Here is a 22764-nt window from a genome sequence, read left to right as displayed (position 1 = left end):
CCTATAGTGTGGTGCCGACGTGGGCTGCCAAGGCCTTGGGCCTTGAGCTCCCCCTTGAGGCCGTAAGGACTAACCTCACTGAGGTCCTTAAACCACAGGCAAGCTCGGCTGAGCCTCTCCTGCCGTTTAATGAGGTCTTGTCAGATGTTCTTCTGGGCACTTGGTCCAAGCCCTCTACAGGTCCGCCTGTAGATAGGAACGTGGCCAGGCGCCGGCTCCGGGCGACCCTTGCTTCCTGTCCACCCACCCCACCCCCGAGAGCCTGGTCATCCAGGCCTCTAACTCCCAGACCACATTCCAGACGGCTCCCCCCTCACCGATCGGGAATCCAAGAGGTACGAACAGTATGGTAAAAAGATGTTCTCCTCACTTAGTTTGGGGGTTGCGGTCAGTCAACACCACGTACCTCTTGGGCCTTTACACCCACTCTCTATGGGACACGGTCGCGGACGTGCTGCCACAATGTCTGGAAGGGGGTCCGGACTAAACTCACGCAAGGCCTTGTGGAGGGTCGAGATGCGGCACAGTATTCCATCTGGTGTGGGCTTGATACCACGGACTCGCTGGGCAGAGCGATGGCAACGACGGTGGCGATTAGTCGCCACGCCTGGCTGAGGTCCGCCAACTTTTCGGCTGATGTCCAAAACACCCTTGTGGACTTGCCTTTTGATGGCCGTCGCCTCTTTGGCGACAAGGCAGACAGTGCGCTTAAGCGCTTTAAGGACTCCAGGGCTACGGCCAAGTCCTTGGGCCTCTCGACCCCCGCCAGCAAACTGTTGCCTTTCGCTCCTTTCGTGGCCATGGAAGGGGCGCCCCCACACGTCCTACCAGCCACGGCCTGCAGACTAATATCCAGCACGGTGGCGGACGTGGTAACCGCCATGGCGGCGGTCTGGGACAACGACGAGGTCAGTCAACACCTACCCCTGCAGCATCCTCCTCGAAACCCTCCTAGTCCGAGCTTTCAGGCCCATGTGGCGCCAGTGAGGGGCAGGGTTTGCCATGACCTCCACCACTGGTGCACTGTCACATCGGACAGGTGGGTGCTGCAAATCGTGCGAAGGGGCTACTACCTCACCTTCGAGGTGACCCCTCAAACGATGACACCGCAGTACCACCGCGTGACGGGTGATCACTTGAGTATTCCGCGAGAGGAAGTTACGGCCCTCTTGGCCAAGGGGGCCATCGAGCGCGTTCCTGGCCAGACATAGGGTGTGGTTGTTACTCCCACTACTTTCTGGTTCCCAAGAAGGGCAAAGGGGGCCTGCACCCTATCTTGGACCTGCGGAACGTCAACAGCTTCCTCCGGAAGGAGAAGTTCAAGATGCTGTCTTTGGCTCAGGTCTTAGCTGCCCTGGACACGGGAGACTGGATGGTAGCGTTGGACTTGCAGGACGCTTATTTTCACATCCCCGTCCTGCCAGCCTACCGGCGTTACCTGCGGTTCACAGTAGGCCACGAGCACTTTCAGTTTACTGTGCTCCCCTTTGGCCTTACCAGCGCCCCACGGGTGTTCACGAAAGTGATAGCAGTGGTCGCAGCTCATCTGCGCAGGTTAGGGGTTTCAGTCTTCCCCTACCTCGACAACTGGTTGTTGAAGGTGGGCTCGCCCCAGACAGTCGTCTGCCACCTCCAGACTACGGCTGACCTCCTGGGGTTCTCCAACGTGCCGAAGTCACACCTGTGTCCCTCTCAGAAGCTCCTCTTCATCGGAGCGGTTCTAGATTCGGCGCAGTTTCGGGTTTATCCTCCCGAACAGCGAGTTCGGGATATTCAGGCTCTGATTCCGATCTTTCAGCCGTTATCCTGAGTCTCGGTCAGGTTGACGCTGCGGATTCTGGGGCTGATGGCCTCCTGCATCCTTCTGGTGCATCACGCCCGGTGGCGGATGCGGGCTCTGCAGTGGGACCTGAAGTTTCAGTGGGCCCAGCATCAGGGCAACTTGTCCGACCATGTCTTGATCTCGGAGGGCACTGCAAGACAGTTGCAGTGGTGGCTCACGAACCGCGATTGGGTTAGTGGCAGATCCCTCTCCTTACCCTAACCGGAGCACGTAGTTGTGACGGACGCGTCCCTCCAGGGCTGGGGGGGCCACATGGGAGAGGCGGAGATCAGAGGCCTCTGGTCTCCGGTGGAGTCCCGGCTCCACATCAACCTTCTGGAGCTGCGGGCGATCCGGCTTGCACTGAAGGCATTCCTCCCCTCTGTCCGGGGGAATGTAGTGCAGGTGTTCACGGACAACACCACCACCACCATGTGGTACTGCAACAAACAGGGCGGGGTGGGGTCGTGGACCCTATGCCAGGAGGCTCCGTGCCTCTGGCAGTGGCTGGAACATCAGGGCGTGACCCTGGTGGTTCAACGCCTGGCAGGTTCCCTGAATGCCTGCCAGGGTATACGAACTCAGCCGTCGGTGCATGATGGATCACGAATGGCGTCTGAACTCGGACATGGCGCATGCCTCTTTCAGCAGTGGGGAGAGCCTTGGTTAGATCAATTCGCCACAGAAGAGAACGCGCAATGTCATCAGTTCTGCGCGTTGGAATTTCCAAGGCGGCACTCGCTCGGAGACGCTTTTTGTCGCGAGTGGAGCTGCGGTCTGTTGTACGCCTTTCCGCCTATACCACTTCTGCCCAGAGTGCTGAAGAAGATCAGACGTGACCGGGCCCAATTTATCCTTTTGGCTCCGGACTGGGCACGAAGATACTGGTATCCCGAGCTACTCAGCATGTCTTTCGATCCCCCGATTCGTCTGCCTCTTCAGGTGGACCTTCTGTTGCAGCAGGGGAACGTCCTCCACCCGAACCTGTCCAGTCTCCTCTTACATGCGTGGAGATTGAGCGGCGGCAGTTGAGGCCATTTGAATTGCCTCCTGAAGTCTGTAATGTAATTCTGGCAGCCAGGCGTCCCTCCACAAAATCGGTATACGCCTGTAGGTGGAACAAATTAGTGGCATGGTGTACAGCAAAGGCTTTGGATCCCCTTTCTGCACCTCTTTCAAAGGTTCTCCTCTTTCTTCTCTCTCTTGCCCAGCAGGGCTCTGCACTGGGCACTATCAAGGGCTACCTCTGCTATTTCCACCTTCTTAAGGCTTCCTGATCAGCCCTCTTTGTTTAAGTCCCCAGTTGTAAATAGGTTTTTGAAGTGCATCACTCATATGTTTCCTCCTGTTCCTTTCGTGATGCCTCAGTGGGACTTGAACCTTGTTCTAACCTATCTGATGTGTGCTCCTTTCGAGCCACTTCATAACTGTCCTCTTCGTCTCCTTACTCTGAAGACTGCATTCCTAGTTGCCATCACCTTTGCCAGGAGGGTGAGTAAGCTCCAGGCTCTTTCCTCTAAACCTCCCTTCCTTTCTGTCCATCCGAACAAAGTTGTGTTGCGGACGCGACCCTCTTTCCTGCCCAAAGTAGTCCCAGCCTTCCACATCGGGCAGTCCATCACCTTCCCCACCTTCTTTCCGTCTCCGCATCCCTCGAAAGAGGAAGAGGCTCCACCGTCTGGACCCAAAACGTGCACTCTCATTCTATTTGGATCGCACACGCCAGTTCCGGGTGAATGACCAACTCTTTGTTGGTTACGTGGGCGCTAAGAAAGGTCGGGCGGTGCACAAGCGGACCTTCACTCGGTGGGTTGTGCTGTGCATCAAGGTATGCTACTCTTTGGCTAAAAAGGAGCCTCCTGTTGTGCTGAGGGCCCATTCCACTCGGGCCACGGCGGCTACTACTGCCCTGGGTTAGGGAGTCCCCTTGCAGGACATCTGTCAGGTAGCTACGTGGGCCTCGCTGCACACGTTTGCAAGACACTACTGCCTGGATAGCCAAGTCCGGAGAGATGGCTTTTTCTGCCGTTCCGTTCTCCAGGACTTTCTGGTGTGATCATTGGTTAGCTGACCCACCACCGGAGTTGGTATTGCTGGGGTATCTATTCTAAGGTAAGGAATCTAATACTAACCTGTTTCTTTCAGATGCACAAGTTACTTAGGTAACAATATATCTGTAAGAAACAGTAGTTAGTATTAGATTCCTTACCACCCCACCCATCCTCCCCGTTCTGCGAACCGATATCTAGGATTAAGGTCATTCCCTTTCAGGGCCCTAGTTTCATGGCACCAGTGTTGGTTTTTATCATGGCTCTGCGTTCCTGGCGCGGAAAAGTTATGTATAAGAACTGACGTCCGCGCGCGATGGCGGCGTCTAGGCGGCGTCTAAGTACTCTGGCGACGTCATCACACCGACGGACGCGGAGCCACAGACGACACCTACCAACGCGCAAGGGTACTGCTATACAAAAGTTTCCGGATCCAGTCTGACGCCTGGGGATATTCTAAGGTAAGGAATCTAATACGAACTACTGTTTCTTACAGATATATCGTTACCGAAGGTAAGTAACTTGTGCATCTGCATCTTCGGGGTCTGTCTCTTCTGGGATACTACTAGTAGTGCTCCCAGTGGAGTTGCTTTCTGAGGGGGGTAGTGGAGTCATTGTCACCCTCATCCACCTCTGGGCCTTCCTCACCTACCCCAGTGTGGGAACCTTTGCATTGGCAAGTTTCCATGCCTTTCAGAGCGTCTTGCGCTTGGGTACCCTAAGGTGCTCATAGGGAGCAGGGTGAGTTTCTGGGAGGTCCTTTCTGCAGACATGGTTTTTTAAAGTAGTTGGGATCTTTTTGGGAACTATCCAAAACAATGTGATGTACTTTTCTAAAGTCCTAACTTACTTACTACTTTTTAAATTCTAAACCGTTTTGCAGAGGGACTTAACCGAGCCTCTAACGGCAGATTAAAAAAAAAAAATCAAATCATATATTTTCTTATATAAGAAAAAGATATATACACTAGACCATTTTGAATTTCTTTGTGGAATCAGTTATCAACCAAGTGGTACAGCAAGGTCAAGTCTGGTCTCCACCACTGCACCACCAATGTAGGAAGCTGGCTCTATGTGATGTATAAAAAATCTGATATATCGTGTAAAGAGTCCAGGGGTTTCCCTATAAGTGGGCAGGGACTTGCTACGAAATCGATCTATTATGGGTAGTGCGGTTGAGCATCCTTAGGCTCAACACAGAGGCAAGGCATTTGCAAATAGACACTGATCAATAAATGACATACACAACTCAAGGAGAGCCACACCAATGTATAAGACCAGCAAGTATCTTTATATATAGGCTTTGTAGAAACATCATTCAGGTATATGTTTAAATAGAAGTTCTTTTCACTTTAAAAAGTGGACGCATTGACATTTCTGAGTTCTGCAATGTTATCCTATGGGAGAAAGAAGACCAGCAGCACGAAGGCAGCCAGGTGCAGAGTGTAAACCCGTGTCAGGAGCCCAATGCGTTTCATTTGAGATTGGTCCCTGCGGAAAGAGGCTCTGGCGAGACTAGTCTAACTAAATCAGCAAGTGGGGTCAGGCTTTGTGATGCTCTGGAACAAGGGACACCTTTGGTCCTTGAGTGCAGAGGTGTCAGGTTTTTCCTTACCAAAGCAGTCCTGGTCGAGGTGGCCTGCGTGCAGAAGCTGCAGGAAACGTAGGGGAGTCCAGGAGGGGAGAACACATGATGGACTGAAGCTCTGGAGGGCGAGGGGACCTTGTTGACAACACTGGCCCTCTTTAACTCCGATCGGAGGCGACCGGAGCTGTGATTGCTTCAGTTATTGGGTTTTGCCGGTTCCGAAGGCCTGAGTCTTCTCTTTTGGAGTTCCTGCATGATGCAGGGAACAGTTCCAGTTCAGGAGGTCCTGGTCTTTATTGAAGGCAGGCAGTCCTCCCATGTTTTGGAGGCACACAGCTGCAGGATGAGTTGTCTTTGGCACATGTTAGACGGAGAACAGCAGATGGGACAGCAGGACTGGGGCAAAGGTAGGTGCTGTCTTCAGTCTTCTGCTTTTGCGGCTCTTCGTGTCCTCCTTCGTGGTCGTCGGCATATGTTTCTGTGGTGCCAGGTCGCCCCATAAATACTGAATTTATGGACGTTAGGGTAGTATCCAGTGTGCTACTGACCTTTAGGGTCAAAATGCACCTTATATGATGACTTCCTGTGGGAAGTAGGCATAACCCTGTCCCAGAATTCCCAAGTGTGCCATCACAAAGATGGCTAATTCTGAAAAGTTGTGTCCTCTTCTCTGTAGCCTACGTTAGGGGGGTTATAGCCAGGAGGTGGCATGCCTTCCTGACTAGCTAATTTTCCTGCCTGTCCAGGTGCCAAGGGGGCTCTGGACAGAGACGGTGGCTTCCTGTCCTGTGACGGGAGCCAGATTCGAATTCCAAAGGCAACAGTTTCTTTGAAGCTTGCCAGTCCAGGGAGGCTTATCAGAGGTCACGCTGTGGGTGGAGGTGTTACACCCTCTTCCTGGACAGCTTTTTTTCTGGGTCTCCTGAGAGTAAATGCTCTCACCTTAAGAGGTCTGAATAGTGTCTTTGGTGAGAGGCTCACAGATACCAGTGAGCAAGTACACCAGTGGCTGGTAGGTTTTCAGAGGCACCTCTAAGGTGCCGGCTGGGTGCATGTATTGGTAAACCTAGCACTGGGATAAGTGTGAGTTTACCAATATGAGATGTTTTTTCAGTGAAGTCATCATTTAGCCGAGCAACTCATTTTCACCAGTGTCCTGCACATATCTCAAGATGGCTTTCCTGGTTCACTTGTACGGGCAGTAATAAGACTGACCAATACAGAGGCATAGGCCTCTGTAGTTATTCCCTCACATGTAATATTCAGCGCCTTGCCTTAAAGCTGTCAGGCCTGCTGTAGGGGTGACTTATAAACATTACTTGCAGTGCTAGGGTACTTGACACACAGGGATGTGCGACATGTCGTGTTTAACTTTTGCCTGCACCAAGACGCGCAGCCTGCAAAGGCAGTTTTGCAAGTGCTTGGTGAAGGGTCTCTTAGGGTGGCACAATTTATGCTACTGCCCTTAGGGACCCTCTTTAGTACCTCAGGCCCTAGGTACCAGGAGTCCAATTTATTATGGACGTACAGATTGTGCTAAAGGTATTGCCAACTGATGGAAACGTGGTATCGTTTTTAGGGAAAGAACACTGGAACTGGTTGGCAGGAACCCAGTACACTTCAGTCATAGGTGCATCAAATACCAGGCAAAAAGGTGGGAGAGGGGCGTGGATTCCCTTAGTGGGGAAAGATTTGGCTAGGTCGATTGAGCTGAGAAAGAGGGAGGTTGCTGCATTTTGTACATGGTAAAGAACAGACCTCTGTCTATGTCTGATGAGTGGTGTGTGAATGAAAGATGAAAACAAAAGATTCAAATGGAGCAAGAATTTAGAAAAGGTCAGGGGGTAAGACTGTGATGGGTATGTGATAGTGGATTATTAACTGGGAGGGGGTGCTTATGAGACCTCAGTACGTATACTGAGTTTCGTTTTTTAGGGGTTTTAGAGTTTTTAGCGCGAAAAAGCACAAAGTGCCAACTGTAGGTCTCTGGTTGCTGTCTAAGGACAAAGTCCGAGGTTAAGGCTGACCATGATTGAGCGTCGATCAACTCTAGGGACCAGGGTCCCTTTTGTCTGTTTTCTAGAGGAACTTTCTCTTTGCTGGAATGGGCTGCTGGCTGGCTCAGATGGAGAGCTCAATGACTGCATAGTGCTGTTCGGTGTTTGTGCCGGTGAAATCCTCCTCATTGGGACTTAAAAGATTGTCTAGAAGTCAAGCTGGGCTGCGGTGTGGCGGCAGCCTATTGTTCCTTTATGAAAAAGTTGAGATAAAGCTTGTAAGTGCCCACTTTTTCCGGTCATGAGGGGTGTGAGGTGCACACTAACATCAGCCAAGGGGCCAGGAGCTTTTGAGCAACACTTGGTTAATTTGGACTCAATGTCCCTGTAGCCACCAGCTGGGTACAATCAAAACCAGTTGGTAGTGGTCAAGTGGCTTCTTCGTTGCAGGCTTCTTGAAGCATTTGTTTGTGGAGCTTAACAGGAGGCTAGGCAACTAGCTCTTGGAGTCCACTCTCCTGGAATTAAGTGTGGGCAGGTCCATCCCTTGGGGTACTCTCACCAAGTAAAATAGCAGGTTCAGTCTTCCTTCTGAGTTCCAGTCTTTTGGTTCAGCATGTGCAGTGTTTGTTTTCCCCAGGTCCAACAGTGTTCTGTTGAAGGTATCCAGGGGTGGCCCTTTTATTTCTGGCATTAGCTTTTGTGTTGGAGTGACACCTTAACCAATAACTGAAATGTTTCCAGGGGCAAACCTACCCACTTTGACATCCTTTCCTGTGGGGTATGGCACTAAACAATCCCAGTGCCTTCCTCTGCCAAAATCCAACATGACAATCGTTCTTCCCTTGGTCAGAGCCCTGGGCACACCCAGAGGTGAGTATTAGTAAATTAGTAACTGCCCCCTACAAAGCCAGTTCTTGGATAGGTTTTCCTTCCTTTTTAAAGGAATTCTGGGATCCAGCACATGGGCAGGACAGTTCTTTGTGAATATTAATGAAAACCCTTTGATAGAAAACTTTTCCTTCTGTCTCAGCCTAAGAAAATGTTTTTTTAATGTTGACCCACAAAGTTAATCAGCTCATTATATAGAATGTGGCAAATTGGAGATACCTTAATTTAAATGGTATGCTATGTGTATCCGTCTTATTGGCTTTTTTCATTTGAATTTTTTGGTTAATCTGGGTTTTTTTAGTCAATGATGGGACGATGAACATTGGTACTGATTTTTTTTTTTTTTTTTTTTTGCATATTGATCATTCTCCTGCACCAAATTTGAATAACTGTATTTATTGTTACAGGAAACGTTTGATTGCAGTTCTGCAGGAAATTTTAGTTTTGCCCAGCACTTCAACTTCCCTTATAGCTTCTCTTGTTGAGATTCTAATCAGCATTACCAAAGATGATGATAGACGGATACAGATTGTAAGTAGTTGTTAATTATCTTTTTATTTTCCAACATATCACACAAACAGTTCTTAGAGAAGTATAGGAATGTTTCCTTCTATGTGTTTTGTGGAAGAGTATTTGATGTGTTTGTTTTCATGCCTGATTATTTTGCAACCAATGAAATGGAGTGATTGTGTGTGGTCTGCTAATCTCTTCTGATCTTCACCTTTCATTTCCATTTGATGTTCAGCTTTGTCCCTTACGATCTCTCTTACCACCATTTGCTGATAGATAAACAGTATCTTCTCGCAGTTTTTGTTTGGCTGAGTGTAAGAAATGTAATTAATATTTGGGGTGGATGACTATCGGAATAATAGCAACCCTTGTTAGTATGAACCATCAAAGTCTTTAAATTAACCTGAGCTCAACCACCCGGTAGCTATGGCACAGAACAGACATTCTTGACTGAGGGCAATTTGTAAAATATTGATGCAGTACTAAAACAGTAATAAAGTCAAAATGAAATTCAATAAAAATCCCAAACCGATAAAGTAGAATAAACTAGTTACACTAAAATACCAAATATCCGACCTGGGGGATGAGATATGAATTTTTAAAGTTTTAATTAGGGTTAGCGTCAAGAAGCACAAAGTGCTAGTAGTAGTCAGCAGTTGATGTAGATCAGGACCTAGGCGCAATTTTACGCTGTCTGGTTCAGAGAAGTCAGCACTGCCCTTTCAGATAACCCTATTGTTTCATTCTGTGAAGCACTTCACATCTTTTTCATACATATTCAAATGCTAATTACTGACTGGCAAAAGTGGAAGAACAAATGTAGCCCTCAGTAACTTCAGGCATGGAAAGGTAACTTTCTAAACGTTACTTTTCCTTTATATTAATTAAAAAGCCAACTTCCCCTTTAAATTAGATTTTAATGACTATTTAAATATAGTTGTTTAACTTATTTTTCTAGCAACTCCCTTCCCTGAGATATAGTATTTGGAATTTTCATATGTAGTCAGGTTTTTTTCTTAGAACAGTTAGGCCTGCCACAGTGAAAAATAGCTTTTGGGTGTTCGTCACTATAAGGACATGTTAAGATTACATTTCTGCATGTCATCCTTTTAAATGCCATGGAAAATGTGGGGTGCTCGCGCACAAAAGGCAGATTTCTTATTGAAAACCCTTGGAACATGGTTCAAATTGGTCACCCTAATCAAGGCAAGAACTTTATTTAAAACCCACCAGTCCTGTGCGAATAGAAGATTTACCAAGACGACCTCTACAAGAAATACTTGCGATGTATTCATCGCTTTGGCCATATAGTTAGGTGATGCAACATCTTTTGGACATTCAGTCACAAGACTGAATAATGGGAACTTCGAGAAAGTTCCTCTTTTTGAATGGTTAGCCCCCACTTTTTGCCTGGTTTTGATGCGATTTCAATTGTAGTGTACAAGGTCCCTGCCATCCAGGTCCCCTGTGCCAGTGCTCCTTCCCTAAAAACATATCCCCATTTGGTATTTCTACCCCTTGTAAGTCCCTAGTAAGTGGTACCCTGGTGCCTGGGAGCTGAAGAGGGTCCCCTGGGCCCCCACCCTCACTGGGACTGTACCACTGCCCTTGCAGCTTGCATGCCTCTGTGAGGGAGAAAATTACACTGTCGACATGCCTACCTGCCTGGGTGCCTTGCCAGCCAGCACAGCCTGGAGGAATAGGTAAGTCACCCCTATAGCAGGCTTCTCAGCCCTACGGCTGGGTGTACTATACCACAGGCGAGTGCATGTCTGCATGAACAGATATGACTCTTCAATATCGGGGTCCATTCCTTAAAATTGTAAGTGCCAGGAAAGCCCTATGAGAGTACATGGGCTGGGAACTCGACAACTCGAGTTCCCTTGCACCATGATGGCTTCACTAAACACCGGAGTGTTTGGTACCAAACTACTCCTCTCAATAAATGGACACCCATGCCAGTGTTTGATTTATTGTGCCATGTACACGGAGGGCACCTCAGAGGTTCCCCCTGAAAACCTACCAACCCTTGTATGGTCTCTGACTAGCTGTAGGCAGCCAGTCACCACCAGACGTGCTTCTGGACCCCTGGGTTGAGAGCCTCTGCTCTCTGGGACCCGCAACAATGCACATTCTGAGCAGAGGTGTTAAACTTCCTCCTCCAGGATGGGCCAGTGCCTGAAGGGAGAAGCTTCAAAGGCCTGCCGCCTTTGTAATGTGACCCCCAGCATCTGCTGCTAGCAGCAGATGGCAGCCCCTGGTTTCACCACCACTTTGGATGAGAAAATCGTCAGGAGAATAGGTGGTGTGCCCACCTCTGCCAACTCCACCCCTAAGTTGAGGGAGGCGAGTTGAAGCACATCTTTCAGTCCCCGGCATCTTGCTTACTTCCATTGAGAATTTACTAATACAGTTTTGTTTTATTGTTTTCATGTTGTAGAAAAATGTTGTCTTAATTGTGTTGACCTCAAGCATGTTAATTTTACAAGACTCAAGAACTATGTATTCTCTTCCAGGGGATACTCCTCAATAGTCATTAGCACTGGATTATATCCGCCCATGTGCGGGAACCCGGAACAAATAGCATAATACATATATCTGAAAGAAACACGTTAGTGTTAGATTCCTTACCTTAGAATATCCCCAGGCGTCAGTCTGGATCCGGAAACTTTTGCGTAGCAGTACCCCTGCGCGTCGGTAGGCGTCGTCTGCAGGCGTCCCCTGCGGGTCCGTCGTCGGCGTCGTGCGCCGTGATGACGTCGCTGGAGTATATAGACGCCGCCTCCGCGCGCTGACGTCAGTTCTTCTTTTTTCCGCGCCAGTGGACGCAGATCTGAAGAGCAGTACTCCGGTCTTTTGACCAAGTTTTTCGATAGTTATTTCTCTCTTTGTGCCTGATAGGATGCCTGGGTTCAAGCACTGTGATGACTGTGAGCGCATGATGTCGGTCACAGACCATCACCGCCTCTGTCTCCGGTGTCTGGGCCCCGACCACGACGTGGACTCCTGCGTCGACTGCCGGGCCCTCACCAACAAGGCTAGGCGGGAGCGGTCCCGCAAGCTACTGGAGCTCCGGGTGTCGGCCCCACGTCGGGACCGGGAGCGGTCCCGGTCCGGCCGGAGGTCGAGAGAGCGTTCGAGGGAGCGGTCGCGGAGCCGCGCCGAGCGTTCCGGAAGTCGACACCACTCGTCAGGCTCATCAGGTAGGAAGCACAAGAAGTCGGGGCGTCGTCATCGTACCCCCGACTCCCCCCCGACGCTCGCGCGATGCGGCCGGGGGCTCGGGTGACCCCAACCCCGCGGCTCCGCGAGAGTCGCCGGCGCGGCCTTCCTCATACCCTCCGGTCCCTGGGCACGGCGCGACGCCTGAGGAGATCGAGGCGTTCCTCATGGCCATGAGGGCGCTCGGTTCTCCGACGGGGCCTACGGTGCCTTCGGGCCCAGTGCTACCGTCTGGGGGCCCTGGCGGTTCGGGTGTCCCTGCCTCGGCGCCGCCGACGGCTCCGGCCCCGGCGCCGCCGACGGCACCGGCCCCGGCGCCGCAAGGGCCTTCGGGTTCGACGCCGGCTGGCCTTCCGGCCTCTCCGGCGCCGTTACCATCGGGGTTACCCCCGGCGCCGTCCCCGCGCGGCGCCGGTTCTCCGGTGCCGGCTCCGGCCGGCAGCGGGGTTCCGACGCCGGCTCCGGGCGGCGCCGTCCCCTTACCTTCACCGACGCCGGACGCGGAGCCGGACGGGCGTCGCTCGACGCCGGTTCCGGCGCCGATGGGGCCCTTGAACCCCGAGGAGCCGGTCTACATCGTTGAATACGGAGAAGATGAAGAGTTCGGTGAAGGTTGGGAGGGGTCCGAGGACCCTCTGTCACGCGAGTGCCAGTATGACCCGGACTGGACAGGTGACTTGGGGGATGCCAGTGGTCTGGACGACTCTCCTAACCCTGGTTTGATCTCTCCTCCTTCCGTGGCATCGGTGGAGGGAGCTGCATATTCTGTGGTGCTGATGAGGGCTGCCAAGGCCTTACACCTTGAGCTCCCCGTCGCGGCCGTGAGGCCTAACATCCTCACCGAGGTCTTCAAACCGCAGTCATGCCCACAGGAGCCACTGCTGCCGTTTAATGAAGCCTTGTCAGACGTTCTGTTGGGCACGTGGTCCAGGCCCGCTTCAGGTCCGCCTGTTGATCGGAACGTGGCCAGGCGCCACCGTCCTTGTCCGGACGACCCCAAGTTCCTGTCTACCCACCCCACTCCTGAGAGTCTGGTGATCCAGGCCTCGACCTCCCAGTCCGCATTCCCGTCGGCCCCGCCCGACCGGGAATCCAAGAGGTATGACCAATTTGGCAAGAAGGTCTTCTCGTCCATTAGTTTAAGCCTGCGGTCTTGCAACACCGCTTGCCTCTTGGGCCGCTACACCCACTCTTTGTGGGATACGGTCGCTGGACTGCTGCCAGAATGCCCCATGGAGGTGCGGGCAAAACTCGGTCAGGCTGTGGCTGAGGGCCGAGATGCAGCGAAATATTCGATACGGTGTGGTCTTGATACGACCGACTCGCTGGGCAGGGCTATGTCAACGACGGTGGCGATTCGTCGCCACGCCTGGCTGAGATCCGCCAATTTTTCGGCAGATGTCCAGAATACCTTGATGGACATGCCGTTCGATGGCTGTCACCTCTTCGGTGACAAGGCGGACCACGCGCTGGAACGCTTCAAGGACTCCAGGGTCACGGCCAAGTCCTTGGGTCTCTCGACCCAGCGTCAGCAAACGGGTTCGTTTCGTCCCTTTCGTGGCCAAGGAAGGGGCGCCCCCACACGTGCTGCCAGCCACGCGCTGCAACAATCCTTTCAACGCGGTGGCGGCCGTGGAAACCGCCGTGGTGGCGGTCGGGGACAACGGCGGGGTCAGACCACACCTTCCCCCGCAGCATCTACCCCAAAATCCTCCTAGTCCGTGCTTTCGGCCCCATGTGACGCCAGTGGGTGGCAGGGTTCGCCATCACCACGCTCACTGGCGCACGATCACTTCGGACTGGTGGGTGCTGCAAATCGTCCGAAGGGGCTACTCCCTCCCCTTCGAGACCTCTCCTCCAGCCATGCCACCGCAGAACCACCGTGTGTCGGGGGACCACTTGACACTTCTGCAGGAGGAAGTTACGGCCCTCTTGGCCAAGGGGGCCATCGAGCGCGTTCCTGGGCCAGAAGTAGGGCGTGGTTGTTATTCCCACTACTTTCTACGAACTATCTTGGATCTAAGGAACGTCAACGGCTTCCTCCGGAAGGAGAAGTTCAAGATGTTGACGTTAGCTCAGGTCTTGGCTGCTCTAGACCCACAAGACTGGATGGTAGCGTTGGACTTGCAGGACGCCTATTTTCACATCCCCGTCCTGCCGGCCCACCGGCGTTACCTGCGGTTCACGGTAGGCCAGGAGCATTTTCAGTTTATCGTGCTTCCCTTCGGCCTTACCAGCGCCCCACGGGTGTTCACAAAGGTGATGGCGGTGGTCGCAGCCCATCTGCGCAGGTTGGGGGTTTCAGTCTTCCCCTACCTAGACGACTGGTTGTTGAAGGCGGGCTCGCCCCAGACAGTCGTCCACCACCTTCAGATGACGGCAGACCTCTTGCACGACCTGGGGTTCTCCATCAATGTGCCGAAATCACACCTGTGTCCCTCTCAAAAGCTCCTTTTCATCGGAGCGGTTCTGGACTCGGCGCAGTTCCGGGTTTATCCTCCGGAACGGCGGGTTCGGGATATTCAGGCTTTGATTCCCATCTTTCAGCCGCTATCCCGGGTTTCGGTCAGGTTGACGCTGCGGCTGCTGGGACTGATGGCTTCCTGCATCCTTCTGGTGCATCACGCCCGGTGGCGGATGCGGGCTCTGCAGTGGGACCTGAAGTTTCAGTGGGCCCAGCATCAGGGCAACTTGTCCGACCACGTCTTGATCTCGGAGGGCACTGCGAGACAACTGCAGTGGTGGCTTACGGACCACGATTGGGTCAAGGGCAAGTCCCTCTCCCTTCCCCAACCGGAGCACGTTGTCGTGACGGACGCGTCCCTCCAGGGCTGGGGTGGCCACTTGGGAGAGGCAGAGATCAGAGGCATCTGGTCTCCGGCGGAGTCCCGGCTCCATATCAATCTGTTGGAGCTGCGGGCGATTCGTCTGGCACTGAAGGCATTCCTCCCCTTTGTCAACGGGAGTGTAGTGCAGGTGTTCACCGACAACACCACCGCCATGTGGTACTGCAACAAACAGGGTGGTGTGGGGTCGTGGACCCTTTGCCAGGAGGCTCTGCGCCTCTGGCAATGGCTGGAACGTCAGGGTGTGACTCTGACGGTTCAACACCTGGCAGGTTCTCTGAACGCCAGGGCGGACGAACTCAGCCGTCGGTGCTCGATGGATCACGAATGGCGTCTGAACTCGGACGTGGCGCAAGGCATCTTTCTGCAATGGGGAGAGCCTTGGTTAGATCTATTCGCCACCGAAGAGAACGCGCAATGTCATCAGTTCTGCGCGTTGGAGTTTCCAAGACGGCACTCGCACGGCGACGCCTTTCGGCGCGAGTGGAGTTGCGGTCTGTTATACGCCTTTCCGCCTATACCACTTCTGCCCAGAGTGCTGAAGAAGATCAGGCGCGACCGGGCCCAAGTTATCCTTGTGGCTCCGGACTGGGCTCGAAGATACTGGTATCCCGAGCTACTCAGCATGTCAGTCGGTCCCCCGATCCGCCTGCCCCTTCAGGAGGACCTTCTGTCGCAGCAGCAGGGGACGGTCCTCCACCCGAACCTGTCCAGTCTCCACCTCCATGCTTGGAGATTGAGCGGCGGCAGTTGAGGCCATTTGACTTGCCTCCTGAAGTCTGTGATGTTATTCTGGCAGCCAGGCGTCCCTCCACTAAGTCGGTATACGCCTGTCGGTGGAACAGATTTGTGGCATGGTGCGCAGCAAAGGCTGTGGATCCTCTTTCTGCCCCTCTTTCGGAGGTTCTTCTGTTTCTTCTTTCTCTTGCCCAGCAGGGCTCTGCTCTGGGCACTATCAAGGGCTACCTTTCTGCCCTTTCAGCCTTTTTGAGGCTTCCTGATCAGCCTTCTTTGTTCAAATCCCCGATTGTAACTCGATTCTTGAAAGGCATCACTCACATGTTTCCACCTGTTCCGTTTGTGATGCCTCAGTGGGATTTGAACCTGGTTCTAACTTTTCTGATGTGTGCTCCCTTTGAGCCCCTTCATTCTTGCCCTCCCCGTCTCCTGACTTTAAAGACGGCTTTCCTGGTTGCCATCACCTCTGCCAGGAGAGTGAGTGAGCTCCAGGCTCTTTCTGTCCAACCTCCTTTCCTGTCCATTCATCCTGATAAGGTGGTTCTGAGGACTAGACCTTCTTTCCTGCCCAAGGTTGTTTCGGCCTTTCACATCAGGCAGTCCATCACCCTCCCTTCCTTCTTCCCGCCTCCGTATCCTTCAAAGGATGAAGAGCGGCTCCATCGTCTGGACCCAAAACGTGCGCTTTCATTTTACATGGATCGCACACGCCAGTTCCGGGTGGACAACCAACTGTTTGTTGGCTACGTGGGTGCGAAGAAGGGACGGGCGGTCTGTAAACGGACCATCTCTCGATGGGTCGTTCTCTGCATCAAAGCGTGCTACTCTTTGGCTCGGAAGGAGCCTCCTGTTGGGCTGAGGGCCCATTCCACTCGGGCCACGGCGGCTACCACTGCCCTGGGCCGGGGAGTCCCCTTGCAGGACATTTGCCAAGCGGCTACGTGGGCCTCGCTGCACACCTTTGCGAGGCACTACTGCCTGGACAGTCAAGTCCAGAGGGATGGCTTCTTTGGCCGTTCTGTCCTCCAGGACTTTCTGGTGTAGTATTGTATTGGTTCGCAGACCCACCACCGGGGTTGGTATTGCTGGGGTATGTATTCTAAGGTAAGGAATCTAACACGAACGTGTTTCTTTCAGATGAACAAGTTACTTACCTTCGGTAACGATATATCTGTAAGAAACATTAGTTAGTGTTAGATTCCTTACCGAACCCACCCATCCTCCCCGTTCTGCGAACTGATACCTAGGGTTAAGGACATCCCTTTCAGGGCCCTAGTTTTTACATGGCACCAGTGTTGGTTCTCTCATGGCTCTGCGTCTCCTGGCGCGGAAAAGCTGTGTACAAAGAACTGACGTCAGCGCGCGGAGGCGGCGTCTATATACTCCAGCGACGTCATCACGGCGCACAACGCCGACAACGGACGCGGAGCCGCAGGGGACGCCTGCAGACGACGCCTACCGACGCGCAGGGGTACTGCTACGCAAAAGTTTCCGGATCCAGACTGACGCCTGGGGATATTCTAAGGTAAGGAATCTAACACTAACTAATGTTTCTTACAGATATATCGTTACCGAAGGTAAGTAACTTGTTCATATGTGTACATAGCAGAAAAGGAGTACATAGAATGAAAAAATTATACACATACATGTATAAACCAATAATATGCAGCCCTAAACATATCCGATAGGCTAAGCAAACCAGAATTACATGCATTTCCCTAGTATGAAAGTAACCCATAATATATTCCTGATTCATGCCTTATGCGGTTATGATAAATCATGTCCTAATGAAGGCATACGAATCTTACCCATATTCAGTCATAGCCCACGCAGCCCAAATACGGCAAGGCTAATTCCTTTGATTCCTAGAGAGCACAACGAGTTCTTTCGACACACCAAACCTTCAGCAACCTGGGAATTCCCCATGTGTTGGTTTTGATTTGTCATTGAACTCCTGCGAGCACTAAAGGAACAGTCAGTTCTTAGTGACATCTTTATTGACGTCTTATGTCCAACCTTACGTCAAACACAGCACCTTCCAGGTATAAATATACCAACACTTGCCTTAAGCAAACACACAGTGGTGTGGAGCAGAGCGGCTATCTACTTATCCGAAGCCCAGCTGATGCGAGAGCCAAAGGAAGCCGCCCCTCCCCTTTGACACACCGGAGAAGCTGCCTTTTCTCACGCTGAGAAATCCAGCTCCGGTGTTTCCAGTAATCCTTGAGGGTTACTGGGAGATCGAGTCCTGAGAGACGAGATACAAGACCTCCTTCATTCTATAACCAAGGTACGGAGCTGATTCAAACCTTAGAGAGAATTCTTGATTCAGATTCTTGGCAAAAAACCCAACTTAACTGAAAACTGCAACTTACTTACTTCTTCCCACGTATTAGGCATAGGTGAGGTACACCGGGATATGTGTATCTTAGAAGCACCAGTTGAGTTTGTTAGTCAATGTTTTTGTATGTATGTAAATATTTTATCCATTTTAAAGTATCATATGGCTAAGAAACCATATCAATGCTTTTACAGTATTATTTCATAATACTCCTTTTACTGTACGCACTTTACTTCATGATAAGTATTGCAATTGTGGCAATTCATTTCTCTTGCATGAGAAAGAAGACTGCTCAATAAAATAACACCTTTTATTGAAAACGCCCGTCTCTCTATTTCTCTGCATTCTGGTGGAACTAAGCATGCATGATTGACTGAGTGAAATAGCTGTCTATTGTTTTCACACGACTCTGGAGATACACTCCTTATTCTGGGGGAGCAAAGTTGTCATGTTATATGGTTGTCAGAAGCTAATCCCTTCTTGCCTAAATCAGGGAAGTTAACCCCTCCCTATTCATTCGAGAAAGTTTCTAGTGACCTCTGAGCTAGCTGGCAAAACTAATTAAGTCTAACATAGTCGGCAGAGACCTAGATGACCTCAGTCCTACGTCTACACTGCTGTTTGTTATTCCAATGCGCAGAGCTTATTGGGAATATAGGAACTACACTACATGGCGTCCAACGTTATGTAAGGCGATAATCTAACGCGAATTCCCCACACTAATAGTGTGCGATTCTCATTACTGCATCCAATCTTACAATAAGAACCTGCAGACTTGGATTCAAAACGGTTCCAAAGATGACACAGGTGCCACAATAAAGCATAATAAACTTTAGAAACAAGTCTTTCTTTTGCAGAAAGAACTACAAAAGACTCACATGATACATACACTGAGTCATCCACGTGATGGCGTTCACGTTGTAGGGAATTCATTGGCTGATAGAGCCACAGCGGCGGATGGTCAACCGGCTTCCGTAGCCACTAAAAAGCATTCAGAAAAACAAATACATGGAGAAACCATGCTGGCAGTAAAAGCCTCATTAAAGGGCGACTATGCGGCATTACCTTTCAACTACCCACTCAATAATACATACATAATTGATGCGAACTCCGTTCTGTTTGCTTGAATCCCTGGAGTGGGGGATAGAGTAATTCCAAACACGAACCGGAGAATCTTCTTGATACAAGAAACACACATGGGATTGGGTCTGAAGCACCAAGAGATCCTGAAATCTCTGATAGAATTACAATCACAATACTGGTGGCCGGGTATGAGCGTAGAAATTTACAATTTTGCAATAAACTGTGAGGACTGCAACAGAGTTGTGAACCGGACCAGGCACAAGCCCAGACACCACTATTAGACAGCATCAGGCTATCTATACGCAGACGTCCGACCGGACAAATGTGGTCCCATAATTATTAAGACTAGATTCACTAAAGATGTGGCCCCAACGCTCGGCTGACGCTAGAACTGTTAAAAAAGATTTGCGAGTCTTTATCGGCACATACCCAATTGGCATGCTACATTCTGATCTTGGTCCTGCGCTTAGCTCTCGAGCTTACAAAGAGGCCATGAGCAGCATGGGCATTGCATTGCGGTACTCTTCTCCCTTCCATCCTGAGGGAAATGCGGTTGTGGAAAGAAAAAACCATGACATAAAGCAATCTAGAACGGCAAGGGTTTTAGGTTCGGGTGATGGGTGGGTCAAACATCTAACAAGTGTCCGAGTAGTCTTAACAATCTGCCAAGAAATTCTCTAAAAGGTTTCACTCAATACGAACTATTGTTCGGCACTAGAATGAAAATCCAGGACTTAGATTGTCATACTTCAGTGGTAGAAGAAAAAATCTTTGATATCAAAGAACGTTTGGCTGTTTTACAGGACTTGAATGAAACAAAGTCTAAGTAATATAAAGTCTAAGCCAACAACCACTGAAGAACCACCTGTCCCGGCAAGACCTGTCTGGATTCCAAAGATTGGGGATCTGGCCAGAGAAAATATCGCGGTGAAGAAGGAATTTGGGCCTGCTTACAGAAAACCAATACCTGTCTTAGCTGTCAGCGGAACAAGATCAGTAGTACTACCGCCACTTGCTGGTAAAAAGGAAAACAGAGTTGTTTCCAACGACCTGGTGAAACCACAATCATGTGGCCAATAATAAGTAGTAGGCCCAGTGGACTCCCAAGAAATAGCAGAAGACCAAATATTGCTACAATCCAAGAGGTTCAAACTGAAAGACTAATCACTTTCGATAAACCATCAGTGAATAAAAAAGGACTATGCAACAAAGCCATGGAACTTGTGCCTCTTGAAACCCAAATTGCAACAGTTCAAGAAACACCAGTCTACAACGATGTAGCCTCGGACTATACAAATGTAACAAAAGAAAATGCAAAGATCAATGGAAATCCGGAAGCAATCCCACCAATTGACAGAACTGCATCTGGCTACTTTATCAACTTTGATTATTTTTCCGATGATCCTAGTGAACATGGAGACAAGCCAGCAACAAAAACTTTCAAAATGAAAATTACAGAACTTTTTCATCAACTCAAAGAAACATATCTGATTTCCCCTTGGATTGAACTATGGATTGTGTTAGGTGTACTTATCCTACTACTTTGGCTAATCTTAGTTTTAATTTTGGGAAAATGTATTGATGGAAAATACAGTACAATGGACACAGCAAGTCAGAACATCAACTTGGTCCTGAAACCACACAGATCCTCTCACATAGAGAAAAGAGATATAGGAACTACACTACAACAGTAATTGCATTCCGCAAAACAACCCTTTTATTTTTATCAAAGAAAACAGGTAAAGACAGGCAATTAGCCTAAAGAAGGCTGCATAAATAAATAACATCCCTGTACAGAAAAGGAAACTGGCACCTCTCCTTTAAGGACTCAAAGAATCAGAACACTTTGCCTTCAAGGCCTCCAGGAGAACCCTGCTCCCATCATGCACCACAGGTGACAGGGTAGTTCTTTTTTTCCGGCTCTATCTGAGAGGAACCTGGAGCTTGAGCTCAACTGATTTTTGCTTGTTTCAGTCGGAATTTATATTCTACCTACTTTATTAGACATTTCTTTTTGCTGGCTTTTTCTGACTAATTGGTCATTCTTTTTTTTTAGTCAGATATGCCACCTTTATTTTATAAATGTCCTTCCTGTGGGAAGAAGATGTCTAAGTCCGATCCTCATTCGGTCTGTGTAGTGTGTTTACCTTCTTCTCACAACACAGAGACATGTTACCACTGTCTTCAACTTTCAAGAAGAACTTTGAAGGAGAGAGAGAGGAACGACTTCTTGGCTTACTGGAGAGAGGAAAACATCATGAAAAGGGCTCAGTCATCTTTCATCTGGAGGGCCCTCCTCTCCGAGAAAACAGCAACGATCTGGTTCACCAGAAGCTAGAAGTAAGAAAAGGCTTCATAGCTTGTCGACATAGAGACCAGCTAAAAAAGTAAGATTGACGTCAAAGACAAGATCGCCGTCGAAAAGTAGGTCGATGTCGAGACCTGCGGCGTCAACGCAAGTGAGATCGTCGTCAAAGAAAAGTTCACCAGCGAGAAGTAGATCGACGTCGAGGCCTGAAAAGCAAGTGAGCTCGACGTCAAGATCGCCGTCGAGACATAAGTTACCGTCAAGGCATGCTTCGGGCTCGAAGCATGATAAATGGCAGTCGACATCGAAGTGACCAACGAAGTCAAAGAGGTCGACGTCTAGATCTTCGCCACCTGTTCGAAGGTCGGCGTCGAGGCGCTCTAGATCAACCTCTCGGACCAGTCCGAGGTCTTTGTTGAGGTCAGTCGAGGATACCGCGTGATCATCAGCGGTCAACATCTAAGGTGCCGACGTCGAGGGCTTCATCCCATAGATCTCCGTCGTCCAGAGTGTCACCTCCACGGTAGTCGTCGATGGTGGCTCATTCTGGTTCGACATCGAGGCATTCAACGTCCAGGAATAGACAAGTTATCACTGTGGAAGAGTTGGAAAGACCAGCGTCTAGATCACGGCGCACGACGTTGAGGGAGACTTCTTCTTCGCTGGGGATAAATATTATTCAAGTTCCGCCGGAGGGCTCTCCGCTGCGCAAATCACCTCCTATTAACATGTCTCCTAGATGGATGGAGGACTTTAGACACTGGAAAATTCAACCCAGAACTAATGAGAGGCCTCTTACCATGGAGTTCTCAAGACCTCCTGCTACTAGCTCCCCGAGACTTTCCAGATCACCTTTAAGACTGCTTTCACGCTCAAGAGAGCGCTCCAGATCACGTCGATATCATACGCCAAGGAGAAGACAGAGGTCTCCTACAATGACCATGTCAACAAGGTCATCGTATAAAGACTATTCTCCTACTATTTCATCAACTCCACCTTCCAGGGTCTCCACTGTTGATGATCTTGGGACATTCAGTGAGTTATGTAGAGGTGCTAACAGGTCAACTTAACCATGTCTGTGTCTCAAGTTACTTTATCCCTTATATTTGAAACTTTACACCCAAGTCTGCAACGAAGCCTCTACTACCTTTGGTGCCAGGGTTGCTGGAACCTGCGATGAAGACTTTCTTGACACCTGCCACAGTGGGCTCGGGCCCGCAAAGATTTCAAAGAAATACAAGGCCCAGACCAGGATCCTTTATTTCTGCATAGCACATTCTGCTACTTCTATTTCATCTGCTCTGCCAGAGAAGGATAGCAAGAACATGGACTCCTTGGGAAGGAGAATGTGTAGTACGGTGCAGACGCTC

General features: G+C 50.3%; 1 protein-coding gene across 1 annotated transcript in view; it reads left to right on the top strand.

Moving 5' to 3' along the window:
* The window catches only part of NCAPG (non-SMC condensin I complex subunit G), a 344632-nt gene that overhangs the window by 157586 nt on the left and 164282 nt on the right, over nt 1-22764 (top strand). The window contains exon 10 of the mRNA XM_086964047.1: nt 8754-8877. Within this exon, the coding sequence (XP_086820173.1) occupies nt 8754-8877 (124 nt within the window). The remainder of the gene's footprint in view (nt 1-8753; nt 8878-22764) is intronic.

Source organism: Lissotriton vulgaris, chromosome 3_2 (genome assembly GCF_964263255.1).
Source record: "Lissotriton vulgaris chromosome 3_2, aLisVul1.2, whole genome shotgun sequence".
Taxonomy (NCBI): Eukaryota; Metazoa; Chordata; class Amphibia; order Caudata; family Salamandridae; genus Lissotriton; species Lissotriton vulgaris.
Note: the sequence above shows the minus strand (reverse complement) of the source record. Positions and strands in the feature narration are given on the sequence as shown.